The 14,663-nt window shown below is 55.0% G+C and overlaps 2 protein-coding genes and 1 long non-coding RNA gene across 6 annotated transcripts; 2 read left to right on the top strand and 1 right to left on the bottom strand.

Moving 5' to 3' along the window:
* Positions 1-2,528: 2,528 nt before the first annotated feature.
* Positions 2,529-5,694, top strand: Snx22 (sorting nexin 22). 3 transcript variants are annotated; one of them, XM_048332848.1, is made up of 7 exons: positions 2,532-2,670; positions 3,001-3,084; positions 3,357-3,461; positions 4,195-4,289; positions 4,616-4,648; positions 4,861-4,928; positions 5,505-5,694. In XM_048332848.1, the coding sequence occupies exons 1-7, from the start codon at positions 2,596-2,598 to the stop codon at positions 5,624-5,626; spliced, it is 582 nt and encodes a 193-aa protein (XP_048188805.1). In that variant the 5' UTR covers positions 2,532-2,595; the 3' UTR covers positions 5,627-5,694. The 3 variants fall into 3 exon arrangements, with proteins under 3 accessions (XP_048188807.1, XP_048188806.1, XP_048188805.1); XM_048332850.1 differs by lacking the exon at positions 3,001-3,084 and having other exon boundaries at positions 2,529-2,670; XM_048332849.1 differs by lacking the exon at positions 4,616-4,648 and having other exon boundaries at positions 2,530-2,670.
* Positions 5,695-6,061: 367 nt separating this feature from the next.
* Ppib (peptidylprolyl isomerase B) lies at positions 6,062-12,865 on the bottom strand. 2 transcript variants are annotated; one of them, XM_048332845.1, is made up of 5 exons: positions 12,661-12,843; positions 11,937-12,050; positions 11,107-11,200; positions 7,076-7,260; positions 6,062-6,404 (listed from the first exon to the last, which is right to left on the bottom strand). In XM_048332845.1, the coding sequence occupies exons 1-5, from the start codon at positions 12,793-12,795 to the stop codon at positions 6,282-6,284; spliced, it is 651 nt and encodes a 216-aa protein (XP_048188802.1). In that variant the 5' UTR covers positions 12,796-12,843; the 3' UTR covers positions 6,062-6,281. The 2 variants fall into 2 exon arrangements, with proteins under 2 accessions (XP_048188802.1, XP_048188803.1); XM_048332846.1 differs by lacking the exon at positions 6,062-6,404 and adding an exon at positions 6,943-7,015 and having other exon boundaries at positions 7,056-7,260; positions 12,661-12,865.
* On the top strand, positions 6,292-6,515 carry LOC125340937. Its single transcript, XR_007208839.1, has 2 exons — positions 6,292-6,424; positions 6,464-6,515. It is a non-coding gene; the product is annotated as an uncharacterized LOC125340937 (long non-coding RNA).
* Positions 12,866-14,663: the final 1,798 nt, after the last annotated feature.

Here is a 14,663-nt window from a genome sequence, read left to right as displayed (position 1 = left end):
AGTTTTTCCCGGGTCTTTGTGCCTTCCTTTCTGAAAGGTCCCATGCCACATAAATCTTTGGTTAAGCTGAGCATTGGTGGCTCACCTGTGTAATCCTAGCTACTCGGGAGGCTGAGATCTGAGGATCACAGTTCAAAGCCAGCCCAGGCAGGAAAGCCTGTGAGATCCATCTCCAATTAACCACCAGAAAACCAGAAGTGGTGCTGTGTCTCAAACTGGTAGAGTGCTAGCCTTGAGCAAAAATAACTCAGGGACAGAGCCCAGGCCCTGAGTTCAAGCCCCATGACTGGCATAAATAAATAGGTTAGAATGGGTGATACAAGCTATCTTGCCATTCCAGCCCTCTAAGGTCATCTTTACTAAATACTGGACACCATGGAGACACACAACAAGCAAGTAACAATTTTGAGCTGTAATAAGTACTTAGAATGACATAATTGGGATTCAGGAAGGGAACTTATTTGAGAAAAGTGAGTTGTCTGCTCAGATGGAAACAGCAAGTAAAAGACCCTGAGGCAAGAAAGGACTTTTTCCTGGGTGGGAGAACAGGAAGAAGGTAAGAGCCTGGTGATGGAAGAGGGCATGAGGTGGGAGATGTGGGCTGGGATGGAGCTCTTAGCAGACTGTACAGGGAGAGTGGGTCTTATTCTTGAATTTCTAATAGTACACAGTGGTCCTCCTGTTAAGGACAGAGAAAAAGGAGCCAGGAGACCAAGAGATGGGGGCAGTCAATTCAGAGGGCTGCTAAGGCATAGAGTTAGTTCCGGGATGAGGGGAATCTTAAGAGCCAGGGTGGGGGGAAGTGAAACTGCCATGCTTCTCCTCCGTGCAGGTTGTTTCCCTTCCAGGGACCTCACCCGGATGTGGGGAGTTGCAGCTTCCTGATTTGGAGGCCCAGGTGTGCTGGAATCCAGAGGAAGAAGGAGGGGATTGGTGATGCCTCCTTGTCACTTTCAAGTCATCCTCTGAGCCCCTCTCTGGGGCAGGCCTGGGACTAGAGGTAATCTGCTCCTGATCAGAAGCAGCTCTGTACTAGCAGGGGAGCCTGAGTCCCCCTCCCCCTTAGCCTTTAACTCAGTCACCTGCTTCCCACCCCACCCCGGGGCCTCCAGGACAGAGCATTTGGTAGGCAGGTCCTTCCCTCGTCACGCCTGATGGGTTTTTTTAGTGGCATCCATGGAGTTAGGGGATCCTTATTATGTTCTTGCCTTCAGGACCTGGGTGCTGTCCCTGAGCCGCTTTGTGCTCAAGGCTCGTGCTCTGCCACAAGCCACCGCTCCATGTCTGGCTTATTCTGAGTAGTTTATTGGAGATGAGAGTTTTACTGACTTTTCTGCCGGGGGATGGGTTTGAACCATGATCCTCAGATCTTCTGAGTAGCTAGGATTATAGGTGTGAGCACCCAGCACCCAGCTCGCTCTTTCCTTCCTCTCTTCCTTCCTTTGGTGACACGCTCAAGCATTGTCTAGGCGGTCTTTAACTTCTGGGTTCAAATGATCCTCTGGTCTCAGCCTTGCACTTGTATATTATCTTTATTTTGCAGATGTGCTGAAGTCCACATGGCTCCTGTCTCTCAGAGCAGAACCTGGGTCCCTAGTCCGCCTCTTCCTTCAGTCTGGGTCAGGAAAAGGTTAGATTTGGTGTAAGGTTCTCCAGAAAGGAAACCCGCCACATGGTTCAGGCAGAAAGGAGTTTATTAGGGGGGAAAGCAAACTGCCAGCCAACACAAGATGGAGGCATGGGGAGACAGAGAGGAAGGAAGAAGGGAAAAAGAGAGAAAAGAGTAAGAGAGAAAAGGAAAGAGAGCAGGGACCGGGAGGTATGGCTAGGTGGACTGGATGTGACTTCAGAGAGGGGGAGGTAACTGCCTCCAGGTGTGCATGCCACCTAGGTAATGCAGGTACTGGGTGCAGACTTAAACAGGTGGGGGGCATCTACACGGAGCCCGGGGGGGGGTGGACCTTACAGTTGGAAGACAGGAATGGATGCAAGAAAGGAATGAATGAAGGGGGAGTGTGGGGTGGACACTGGGGACCCAAGCCTTCCCCAGGCTCGGACTCCCCCGGAGTCTCCAGGCCGCGGGGCGGGGGGGGGGGGGGGGGGACGGGACAGAGCAGCCTGCTCCTGGAAAGCAGGACGGAGCCACCGGCCGGGCGCTCAGTGAGGGAGCAGGTGGACGTTCGGCAGTGGGAGGGTGAATGGGTGGTTGACTTTCCCCCCCCACAGGGAAGGGCTGGCCGGGCTGGGCGGCGTCGGGTGGGATCCCTCACGCCCAGGCTAATCTGTTCTTCGCACCGGGCTGCATAGAAAACGCCCGGGGCGGGGCCTGGGGCCGAGGGGCGGGGCCTGGGCTGAGGGGCGGGGTCTGGGCCGAGGGGCGGGGTCTGAGGGACGGAGGGGGCGTGCCGCAGGGGCAGGGGGCCGGTGAGCCCGAGGACGTGGATAGGGAGTGGGCGGGGCCTCTGTGGAAATGGGCGTGGTCTGTCGGACGAGGGGCGGGGCCGGGCCGGGCCGGGGCGGCAGCTCCGCGTCTGCGGTCGGCTCCCGAGAGTTGGGGATCCGAGGCGCGCGCGCGCGCGCAGGTCGGGAGCGCGGATGCTGGAAGTTCACATCCCGTCGGTGGGGCCCGAGGCCGAGGGGCCCAGCCAGAGCCCAGAGAAAGGCCACATGGTGAGCGGGGCCGCGGCAGCGGGCGGGGTACGGGGACCCGCCGAGGGTCGCGGAGCCGAGCGCAGTGAGGACCCGCCGCCGCTCGCCGTCGGGGCAGCGCCCCACGAGGGTTTGCGGGGGGGGGGGGGAGTTGCTCGGACTTGCAAGCCCCTCGGGTGGAGGTCCGGGCTCTTCTGGGAGCAGGAGGGCCGGTCGGCTTGCCCTTCTTTCCTCTCCGGTGTCCCGGAGAGCGGCGGCGCCCAGGCGGGTGGGCGCGGCGCGGGGCGGGGCGCGGGCCCCCGGACGCCCCTCGGGCCGGCCGGCCGGCCTCACGCCCCCTCCGCCCGCCAGGTGTTCCGCGTGGAGGTGCTGTGCAGCGGGCGCAGACACACGGTGCCCCGGCGCTACAGCGAGTTCCACGCGCTGCACAAGCGGGTGAGGCGGCGCCCACGCCCTCCCGAGCCCCGCCCAGCCGGCCCGGCCCCCCCTCCCCCCACCCCGGGCTCCCCGGGCTCCCCGGGGTCCCCGGCCTCGAGCTCAGCTCCAGCCCCGGGAGGGGGCAGGGGACCAGCCCGGCTCGCGCCGCCCTTGCCCTCGCGTCCCGGGGGGGGGGGTGTGCAGCCTGCAGGGGAGGGGGTGCGGGGAGGGCGGGGGGCGGGGACGGGGGCTCGAGAGCTCTGTGGGGACAAGGTTGATTGCTGGGGCAGATCAAGAAGCTGTGCAAAGTGCCCGACTTCCCCTCGAAACGCCTGCCCAACTGGAGGAGCCGAGGCCTGGAGCAGCGTCGCCGGGGCTTGGAGGCCTACATCCAGGTGTGTGTCGTCGGGGGGTGAGGGGAGACAGGGCCGGGGACAAACTCGGCAGTCCCCAGCCTACTGGACCGGGTCCGCTTTGGACACTAACGTGGGAGGGGGTATCCCACAAGTTAGGATGATATTACTTTTAAGTGTCCATTTTCTGAAGAACACGTGAGTCGGGGCACCTCTTTTTGGATTGTCCGAAGGATGGAGTAAGGAAACCCAGGGGCGGCCGCAGCTCAGTGAATGCCACTTGGCCTTCTCCTCCAGGCCACAGCCCTGCTTTTGTATTTGGTGCCAGTCCTAGGACTTGAACTCATGGCCTGGGTGCTGTCCTTGAGGTTTTTTTGCTCAAGGCTAGTGCCCTGCCACTTGAACCATTGCTGCAGTTTCAGCGTTTTGATGGCTAATTGTGCCTGGGCTGACTTTAAACCTCAGACCTCAGATCTCAGCCTCCTGAGTAGCTAGGATTATAGGTGTGAGCCACTGGCACCCAGCTTAAGGATAAGGTTCAATATTCCCTTCCCTGTGAGGTGTAGGGTGGGGTTTGGTGTGTGATTACAGGCCTGTCCACTTCAGGGGACTGCAATCAATGGGCTACAGGACCAAGGTGCTCAGAAAGGCCCTGATCTGTTCCCACTGCCTTGAAATTCACAATTATTTGGAACAAAGGACTTGCATCTTCATTTGCACTGGGCTGTACAATTAGTACTTGGGCTGATTATAGGTTTGCCTCTGCCCTCTTTAGGGCATCCTGTACCTGAACCAGGATGTGCCTAAGGAGTTATTGGAATTCCTGAGACTTCGACACTTCCCCCGGGACCCCAAGGCCAGCCGCTGGGGGTAAGGAGGACCCCATGTTGGAGGGGGTGGCAAGGACCCTCAGCAGCAAGCAGGTTAGGAAATGTGAGGGTGAGTCCTTTTCCCTCTCAGATCTACCAGGCCTTGGCTTAGTTCTCCCTCCTGGAAGACTTCCCTTATCAACTTGCTTCACCCTGGTCTAGGGGCTGGGTTTAGGACAGCTTTAATTACCCCCAGCGCCTCTGACTCCGGAGCTGGGCTTGTTACAAACAGAAGAATGGTCTCCTGGGCTTCCATGTCTCCACCCCTCCTTACCTCCCTTGGGCATCCCCACTGCAGCTTCCTAACCGTGTCTCTCTGCTTTTCAGCACCCTGGGGGAATTCCTGCCTAGTGACAGCAGGCAAGTCAAAGCCCTACCTACCCTGTCCATAGCGCCTGCTGCCCTCTTGTGGCCACATGCTAGAAGGCAGGCGGGTAGCCTCTGGCCAGTCAGCCAGTCCACACAAATCCAGTTCTCACCGTTAACTTTGTGGGTCCTTGGTGATGTGCTTCTTGTGGACTTTGCCCTGTCTTGTTGTCACTCCTATGGTTCATAGCCCTCTTCCCTTCCAGCTCCCAGCTGCACCACCGGCCAGTCATCAGCTTCCGCGTGGATCCCTACATTTACACCCCTTCTCCAGGTGAGAGGCCTCTGATCTGGTCTGTGTGTCTGTGTGTGCTTGAACTCAAGGTCTGGGCACTATTCCTGAGGGTTCTTGCTCCAGGGTAGTGCTCTACCAAGAGCCACAGCTCCACTTTGGGCTTTTTGGTGGTTCATTGGGGATGTCTTTCCTGCGTTAGGCTGGCTTCCAATCAGGATCCTCAAATCCCGGTCTCCTGAGTAGCTAGCGCTAGGATTACAGGTTTGAGTCATGGGCACCTGGCTTGCAGCCTTTCTTCAGGGTCTAGATGCCAGGGGCTGGAGCAGGAGCAAACTTAATGTTTCAGCCCCCAGGATCACAGGCAGCATTCCCTTCTAGGGTCTTTCTCTGGGTCCACGACCTGCTGTAGGCCCCCTTGCAGCCAGTAGTGCAGGAAGCCCAGCTCCCGTGGTGTCAACAGCCTAATGTGAGCAAAAGTGGCCTATGCCTCATTTGGATGGGCAGCCCTTATGTTCTGCCGTTGCCGGGGGCTTGAGGGGGGCTGAGCCTGTGGGCAGCTCACAGAGCCATGGCTCTGAGCTACTCAAGCTCTCCTCCCCTGCACTTCATCCACAGAGCCTCTGCCTGAAGTGGTGGTGACTGGTGTGCTCCAGGGCCTCTACGGCTTCGGCGCCAGCTCGGCAGCAGCGCAGCCGGAGGCCGACTGTCACCCGGACCCCCCACCACCCTTGCTCTGACTGGCCCAGGCCTTGGGCCACCTGACAGGACAATTAGATGCCCCGTCCTATGAGCTCCCTATCAGGAACTAGGGCTGGATCCTCCCTTGGCCTGGACCCAGGGCGAAACCATCGCTTGGTTTTGCCTGTTCCCGCTCCAGGCTTTCACCCGCAGCTGGGGCTGGCAGAACCCTGGCTTGTAGTGAAGCCACAGAGATGAGGCGTGAAGGGAGAAGCTGGCTTAGAGGCTGGCTGAGAAAGCATGGGCACTTATGCCTGACCAGGAGGTGGTAAGGACAGCAAGGGGCAGCCTCTGCCTGATATTCTGTAGGTAGCATAAGGCACCGGTTCAGGCAGGAACGAGTTCAAGGAAGAGACGAGCATCGATCGCCCAGCAGTGGTCTGGGCATGCTGGATCAGACGTTCCCATACCCAAGAACCTGGCCGATACACAGGTTATAAAAAAAGAAACCCCACTTTCTTTTTTATTGTTGGTCAGCATTGGTAGTTTGTTATAAAATCGGGCCTGGAATGTGCGGGGAAGTGGGTCCAACAGTCAGACACCAGCACCAGGGCCAGTGTGGCGTGGAGCCCATGATGGGCTCTTTCCACCCCCGCGAGGGCGCAGGGCCTGCACACCGACAGCTGCTCAGAGGTCAGAGATCTCTGGGGCCTACTACTCCTTGGCGATGGCAAAGGGCTTCTCCACCTCAATCTTGCCACAGTCTGCGATGATCACGTCCTTCAGGGGCTTGTCCCGGCTGTCTGTCTTGGTGTTTTCCACCTTCCGAACCACGTCCTAGGAAGGAAAGGAGGGGCGTGAGGGCCACAGGAGATGGAGGTCGGCATTCTGCTTAGGCGATCTGAGGCCGCTTCTCAACAGCACACAAACCTTAAGACACCAGAACTCTTAATAACCTACAGGGCGTCAGGCCAAGCAGCTATTTCCCAAGGGACTGTTGGAATTTTGTTGGGCCAAATGTGAGAAGAAAAAAAAAAAGATGACTGTGAGCAAGATACCAAGTGACCTCCCAGATGTCACGTGCGGCTGCACCCATAGGGACGGCCCAGGAGTCAGCCCGCACACCCCCATCTCGGAGAGAAACAGAACGGAGGACTCTTGTAGACTTTCCCAAGGCCTGGCGAGGCTCTTTGGGGCCCACGAATGGGGTAGAGATACAGACTGTGAACTGCATATTCTTTTCTTTTTGAGATGAGGTCTTATTACGCTCCAGACCAGCCCAAGACTCCTGGGCTCAAGCGACCCTCCCACCCCAGCAGGAGTGGCTGGAGCCACAGGCCTGCGCCAGCACACCGGGTCAGGTGGTTTAGTCTTTTCTCCCCTCATCTGAGTCTGTGCCCCCGGTGCCTTTGGGGATGGGGTGAAATACAAGGAGCCCCTATTCCAGGGTCTGTGCTAGAGCTTGGGTGAGGATGGCCTGGGCTTGGTTCCCCCCCTCCAGAACTCACCATGCCTTCTAGAACTTTGCCAAACACAACGTGCTTGCCATCTAGCCAGGCTGTCTTGACCGTGGTGATGAAGAACTGGGAGCCATTGGTGTCTTTGCCTGCGTTGGCCATGCTCACCCAGCCCGGCCCGTAGTGCTTCAGCTTGAAGTTCTCATCGGGAAAGCGCTCACCGTAGATGCTCTTTCCTGCCAAGACATGCGGTGCATCAGGGAGCGGGCGTGGCCCAAACCTGGCAGAGCCCCTGGGCCCAGCCCTCCTCTGCGCCAGGCAAGGCTCCAATGGCAAACAAGGACATAATAAGCCAGCCCCGGCCTAGGCTCTGCCTTTACATCCTTTAAATCAAGTGGAGTGTAAGCAAATATAGTACACGATGGATCAAGTCTCCTACAGTCTTACGGCTTTTAACTAAGGCTCACATTGTCAGCTACCCTGGCTCCAGGCCAGTGGGGGGACGGGGGGAGGGAGGGTTGGTAGAGATGCTAGGGAGGAGGGGTGGGGAGAGGGAGCCTCCAGGGAGCACTGTGGTGGCTGACTAGCTTGTCCTCCTAAGAACACAAAGGACAGGTGCAGCTGCGGAGCAGAAACAGGAGGGGGGGGGAACATGTGCAAGGGGAGACAAAAGAGGAGCCCAGCCGTTGGGAGTTCTAGAAAATCAAGGGCCTCCTATCCTGTTTGTCAAGGGATGAAGATAACATAAGCGCTACGAATGTGTGTCATGTACCTGTCCACGAGTTTTAAAGCCAGGATCCACACGTGGAGCGAGCGCAGATAGCAACATGGTTTCCAAGACCCCAAAGCTGCCCAGGAGGAGCACCGACCCCCCCCCCCCACCACGCCCCGAAGGCCAGCAACCCTAGCACTGGAGAGCTCTGACGCCCTGGTTTACTTAGCCTCCCTTCCCCCTTTCATGTGCCATTCTTGGGGAGGTGCTATCCCTGAGCTTTTTTGGCTCAAAGCTAGCACTTCTACCTCTTGAGCCACAGCCTCACTTCTGACTTCTTGGTGACTTAATGAGAGACAAATGACTCAGACTTTCCTGCCCAGGCTGGCTTTGAAGCACAGTCCTCAGATCTCAGCTTCCTAAATAGCCAGGATTACAGGCATCAGACGCGCCTAGCCAAAGCACGTTTTCTGATTCTCAATAAGCTTTTGTTCACCCTGCAGTCCACATGATGGAGCCATGCTGGGAAAATGCCCTGGACTGGGGCTGACTGAAGACCAGGTGGCAAGACTGGCTAAAGGGGGCTGGGGATATGGCCTAGTGGCAAGAGTGCTTGCCTCGTATACATGAGGCCCTGGGTTCGAGTCCTCAGCACCACATATACAGAAAATGGCCAGAAGTAGCGCTGTGGCTCAAGTGGCAGAGTGCTAGCCTTGAGCAAAAAGAAGCCAGGGACAGTGCTCAGGCCCTGAGTCCAAGCCCCAGGACTGGCAAAAAAAAAAGAAAAAAAAAAAAAAGACTGGCTAAAAGGCGTTTCCCTGTGTTCCACTTCTTGTCTTGATATTGGACAGACTGCCAGTGTCCTGGGGTGATGGCTAAAAACTTCTCACTGCCTTTTGTTGTCATTGTTGCAGTACTGGGGATATGAACTCAGGGCTTCTTGCTTGCTAGGCAGATGATCTACCCCTGAGCCATGAGTCTAGCCCTTCTGGTGCCTGATTATTTATTTTGTGGTCTCTGGGGTTTGTGAGCCTGGGTGCTGTCCCTGAGCTCTTCAGCTCAAGGCTAATGCTCTATCACTTTGAGCCACAGCTCCACTTCCGGTTTTCTGGTGGTCTATTGGAGGTTAAGAGTCTCATTGACTTTCTTGCCCAGGTTGGCTTTGAACCATGATCCTCAGATCTCAGCCTTGTGAGTAGCTAGGATGACAGGTGTGAGCCACCAGGGCCCAGCTAGCCCCGATTATTTTTGAGATAGTCAAGCTTCCTACTCAGGTGGTGTCTGGACAATACTTCATCTATTTTATGTTTCCCATCCCAGACATGCAATGCACGTATACCCAGCATCTTCCCACTGAGACAGTCCCTCCAACTTTCCTGTCCAGGTTGGCTCCAGACCACATTCCCCTTGTTCTCAGCCTCCCAAGGATTATGGGTGAAAGCCACCATACCTGGCTAAAACTTCTCTCCTTTGAGAATCTTCTTTGTCTCAACCACAGGATTTCAATATTGCTGCTATCCTGAAAACTCTCAAATTTCTATCCTTAGTTCCAACCCCTTTCCAACACACAAGGAATTCCCAATTCTAAGGGACAGCTCTTCACGTTAAACCCAATACACATTATCTTTTCTTCCAGGGTTTAGTCATCCTAACAACTTCCCTGCACACTGCTTTGTTTACTATTCCTGTGTATTCATCCTCTCTATTCCTGTTACCCTGACTTCTGTGACAGCTAATGTCTGTAGCATGAACAGTGTGCCGGACTGTTCCAAGTGCATTGCATATATAACTGTCAACCATGGAAGCTATTTTAATAGTATTCCAAAAATAAAGAACCAGAGATAGAAGTTAGAGGTGCCATGCCAGGAAGAATTCAAACCAAGATGACCTAACTCTTCTTGTGTGTTGGCCTTTAACACTGCTCTGTAGACCGCTGGGGTTCAGGCAGAAGTCACCCTGCCAAGGAACACCTGCACCAATCTCTTTCACAATCAGCTTGCTCTTGGCTCCACATTCTATATTCTGCCACTACATCACTTTCTCTTAAACGCTGTTCCACTGGGTTGTCCTTCCATTTCAGTCTTCAATAGGTCCCCATTTCTTAGAGCATAAACCCAAGTTGCTGGCCATAAACCCCCAGGCTGGGAATGTGGCCTAGTGGTAGAGTGCTTGCCTTGCATTCACAAAACCCTGGGTTCAATTCCTCAGCACCACATATACAGAAAAAGCCAGAAGTGGTGCTATGGCTCAAGAGGTAGAGTGCTAGCCTGGAGCAAAAAGAAGCCAGGGACAGTGCTCAGGCCCTGAGTCCAAGCCCTAGGACTGGCAAAAAAACAAAACCAAACCCTCCCCTCTGTATCCTGCCACCCCTTGCCACAAATCCCCTTTTCCTTTGACCAAGCTTCTGCCACAGAACAGAGCTGGGTTCATACCTCAACCCTGCCTCCTTTGCCCACTGAGATTCTCCCCCCACCCAGATCCTTCCTCCTGTTCACAAGACCATTCCTGACCACCTCAAGTGCTGACTTGCCCGCCGTCACTGCGCACTGACCAGATGCCAGGTGCTCGACACTCGGGACCTCACAGCACGCACCGCGCCGACCCTCACCCTTTCTAAAGCAAAGAGAGCGGAGCTCTGAGGACCGCGAGAGGTCACACGGAGAGAGGTGCAGATACTGCATCAAGCCCAACTGTGTGTGACTTAACAAATCATTTGCTGCTTTGTGCCTCCACATGCACTGTCACTTTTAGCTATTGTTTCAAACTTGTGTTGCTATGCAACTGCCACAGTGGGTTTTTCTAGTTCTTCCTGCCTAGATGAGAAAAAAGTGACAAAAAAGCACAAATCCTAAAGACATTCTGTAGCATGCCCGATTGGGAATTTCCAGGTATTGGAAGCGAAAGATCTTTAACTACTCAGCCATCCCTGCTGGCCCAAGGTCTGGCGGAACAGCAGGCTGACCATCTGTTAGTCCAGGGCCTTTGTACTTCTGTCCTATGTGACAAGTACTGCAGGGTAGGACTCAGCTCTTATGGAACCTTAAGGAAAGCACTCCTCTTACCCTTACTCTTCCAAGGTGGAGCCCTGATGGGCTTTGTGTATCTGACCTAGATTACTGCCACGCCACCCCACCCCCAAAAGGAATGAAAGGCTAAAGGCTTGGGTCAGCAATCTGCCCCAGAGTTCTCCTCCACTCCTCTCCCTCCGCTGTACTGTGGGTCACTTTGCACACAGAGGTGCAGCTGCTCAGAACCCATAAGTTGCCCCTGGAGCTAGAAAAGGAAGAGGACTATTTATCAGCCACAGCTCGGCTGTGCTACATTGGAGGCTACACCAGCAGACTCCTCTGCCTGGAAGACCCCGGGTTACCTCCAGTGCCGTCTCCCCTGGTAAAATCTCCACCCTGGATCATGAAGTCCTTGATCACACGATGGAATTTGCTGTTTTTGTAGCCAAATCCTTTCTGGAAACAAAGGGACGAGAAGGCAAATAGGTGGCATAAGTCAACCGACAGATGTCAAACAGGCTCAGCCCACAACTCCTGCTCACAGAGGCCATCTCACAGTTGGCCAAATCTGTCTATGTGCTACTGAACAAGCAGTTACCCTGGGTCAGGCACAGAGCACACAGATCCCAGAAAGACCCAGCCTTATATAATCCCGGGTCATATAGTATCTCTCCTCTTTTCAACATATGAACAAACTCGAGAAAATGGATGGAAAGCCAGGAGTGCCTGCCTGTAATCCTAGCTACTCAGGAGGCTGAGATCTAAGGATCATAGTTTGGAGCCCGGGAGGCAATGAAGTCTGTAAGACTCTATCTCCAATAAGTCAAGACACACACACACACACACACACACGAAGTGGAGCTGGGGCTCAAATGGTAGAGCATTAGCTTTGAGCAACAAAGTTTAGGGACAACACCCAGATGCTGAGCTTAAGCCCCAGGACTGGTGCACGTGTGCAGGCAGGCACACACACATTGATGGACAAAAAGGTCACCTGCAGGCCCAAGAGAAAGTTAAAATATTAACCTGATTAAAGGGAGCACTTGCTTTAATTGACGCTCTTTGCCATATCTGGGTGCCAAGACTGCCAGGAAAGCTCTGGGTGGCTCAACCATGAGAGAAAGCAATGCTGGGTCCTCAGGACTCTGCTACAAATTGGCTGCACTCCACAGTCCGGCCTGCCACCACTTACCTCTCCTGTAGCCAAGGCCACAAAATTATCCACTGTTTTTGGAACAGTCTTTCCAAAGAGACCAAAGACGACCCGGCCTACATCTTCATCTCCAATGTGTAGGTCAAAGAACACCTGTGGAGAAAGACCATTTCAAATTTAGCCTTGGTAGAGAAGGGAGTGCTGGAGGATTTACTCAGGGAAAGGGAGAGACTGAACGGGGACCAGAGTAGTGGTTGCGAATCTGATTTTAGTGGATGATAGAATAACAGCTCCTGATGCTTTCTGAAGAACGTTTACAGAGGTTAGACTGCGGGATGCTAATCTTTGTTTGAAATAATGAGCCTAGATCATAAACATTGACATTATAAAAAAACAACAACACACAACACCCACCCAAACCCAAACTTACCATGCGAATTTAAACTACATCTCCTGTGCTTTATAATTGGAAATGGCTACTCTCTGGCTGAGCGGGAGAAAGGATTTGGCGGAGGGGATCGTTCACCAGTACCCCGGCACGGCCTGGTCAGGGCGGGTCTCGGGGGTGTTGAGGGTCCGCAGTCCGTGGCCCCCCCAACCCCCGCCACGGTAGGAATGGCCTAGGCTCGAGGAGCTGGGCCGAGTCCAGGCGCCCAGGCCCCCACACCCTCGAGGCAGTGATGCCCGAGACGCCAAGGCCCGGACTCCAGGTCACGGAGGGAAGGCCTCGCTCAGACAGGAAGGGACGAGGGAAAGCCCGGACCTTGACGGTGACTTTGGGTCCTTTCTTCTTCTCATCGGCCACGGAGGGTCCTGGAAGCAGCAGGAAGAAGACGGAGCCCACGATGAGCGCAGCGGCGAAGAGTACCTTCATGTTGCGCTCGGAGAGGCGCAGCATCCACCCGCGGGAGCGAGCTCGGCCGGGACACACCGGGCCGGAAGGGGGTGGGCGGCCCGGCGCGGGCCGGACGCTACCACCGCGAGTGAGGGGGATCCAGAGGGCAGGAGCAGGGCCTCCTGGAGCGGGGCGGTCTCCAGTGTCCCCCCTTCCTTTCGGCACTAGATGGTAGCTCCCTACAGGGGCGGGGCTGGAGCCCCGTGAGTGGCTGCCACGTTAGCGCTCCCTCATTGGATTCCCCGCTCGTCCCTCTGTCCGCAGGAAGGCGACCGGAAGGCTGGACCCCCAAGCCTCCGTGATTGGCCCCTGAGGAGACTACAACTCCCAGCATGCCGAGCGGCGAGGCGCGACCCACCGCCCTCCGCGCGAGAGGCGGCTCCTTCCGGGCGCGGGTGCGGTCCGGGCGCGCCCCCGTCAGTATCCGGTGAGCCAGCAGGCGTCGGTGACTGCCAAGTCGGGCTCCTAGGCGCGTTTTCTCCGCTTCTTTTGGTGGTGCTAGGGATCGAACCTATGACTTGATTCTCCAGCCCCGCTCTCGGTAGCACCTGCTCCTTGTCTTGCTTCCATTCTGCCTCAGTCTCTCTCGCGTCCATTTCTCTCTCCCCCTTCTCACTGCGAGCCTACACCGTCTTACAGTAGTATCTTGGTTCTTAACTTCCTTTCAGTGCCCATTTGTTTTCCAAAGTAGTGTGTTTGCCGGTCCTGGGGCTTGAACTCACGGCCTGGGCGCTGCCCCCGGGAGGCGCTCTTGGTGCTCTAGGCTAGTGTTCTACTTTGAGTCGTTCATTGGAGATAAAGAGTCGCACGGGGACTTTTCTGCCTCGATTGGCTTCGAACCACGACCTTCAGCCTCCCGAGGAGCCAAGGATCACAGGCCAGGCGCCTGGCTTTTTTGTTTTAGTGAGCAGCAGTTGCTCTTAGCCTCGATACAGCTCCATCCGTGCTGCTGCTGAACACTGCTCAACTTAACTCGGAGGTGGGGCCGCCTGAGGGCGACATCCTTGAGGAAGGTCACAGCCACCCTGGTGTGCGGCTGTATCGGGTTGTAACGCAACTCACATACTTTGGTGCTCTAAGGGTTACATACCCAAATATACAAAAATGACACTCGTATTAAAAACCCATTTTCAAAGATTGACTTTGAAAAGATCCCAGTTTGTCATCACCCCAGTTGTATACTGCGGTTCCATTTTCATAGGTGGACTATGCAGTTTGGTGTTGGAGGTGCAGACTTGTTTGAATTATGTGTGGCCACTGGCATGCCCTAATTTATCCTTGCATTACATTTGTCAGTATGAGGCTGCACAATCTATCATGTATAAATAACCTGTTTCCCACACTGCCCACAGCTGCTGAGATAAAATGTTTATTAGCTCAGGTATTTACAGTAGCTGTCTTGTAATACTAAAATGGCATAAAAGCAGCTTCTGGACTCATTTCTGTGCCAGTCCAGGGTCTTGACCTCAGGGCCTGGGTGGTGTTCCTGAGTTTGGGTGTTTTTTTTTCCTTTTGGCAGTCATGGGGCTTGAACTGTGGCTCAAAGCTAGCGATCTACCATTTGTGCCACAGCACCATTTCCTGTTCCTGAGCTTTCACTCAAGGCTAGTACTCTACCACTCAAGTCACAACTCTACTTCGTTTCTTTTTTAGTAGTTTATTGGAGATAAGAGCCTCATGGATTTTCCTGTCTGGGCTAGCTTTGAACTGATTCTTCAAATCTCAGCCTTCTGAGTAGCCTACAATAGTAGGTATGAGCCACTGGGACCCAGCTTCAACCCTCTTTGAAAGAAAAAAAAAATCAAGTTGGTGGATGAAATGCCGCAGGTATACAACCTTTCTCTCATGACAAACATGTTTTCTGCCCCCTC

Source organism: Perognathus longimembris, chromosome 23 (genome assembly GCF_023159225.1).
Source record: "Perognathus longimembris pacificus isolate PPM17 chromosome 23, ASM2315922v1, whole genome shotgun sequence".
Taxonomy (NCBI): domain Eukaryota; kingdom Metazoa; phylum Chordata; class Mammalia; order Rodentia; family Heteromyidae; genus Perognathus; species Perognathus longimembris.
The sequence above is the reverse complement of the archived record's forward strand: the minus strand, read 5'-3'. Positions and strand labels throughout refer to the sequence as shown.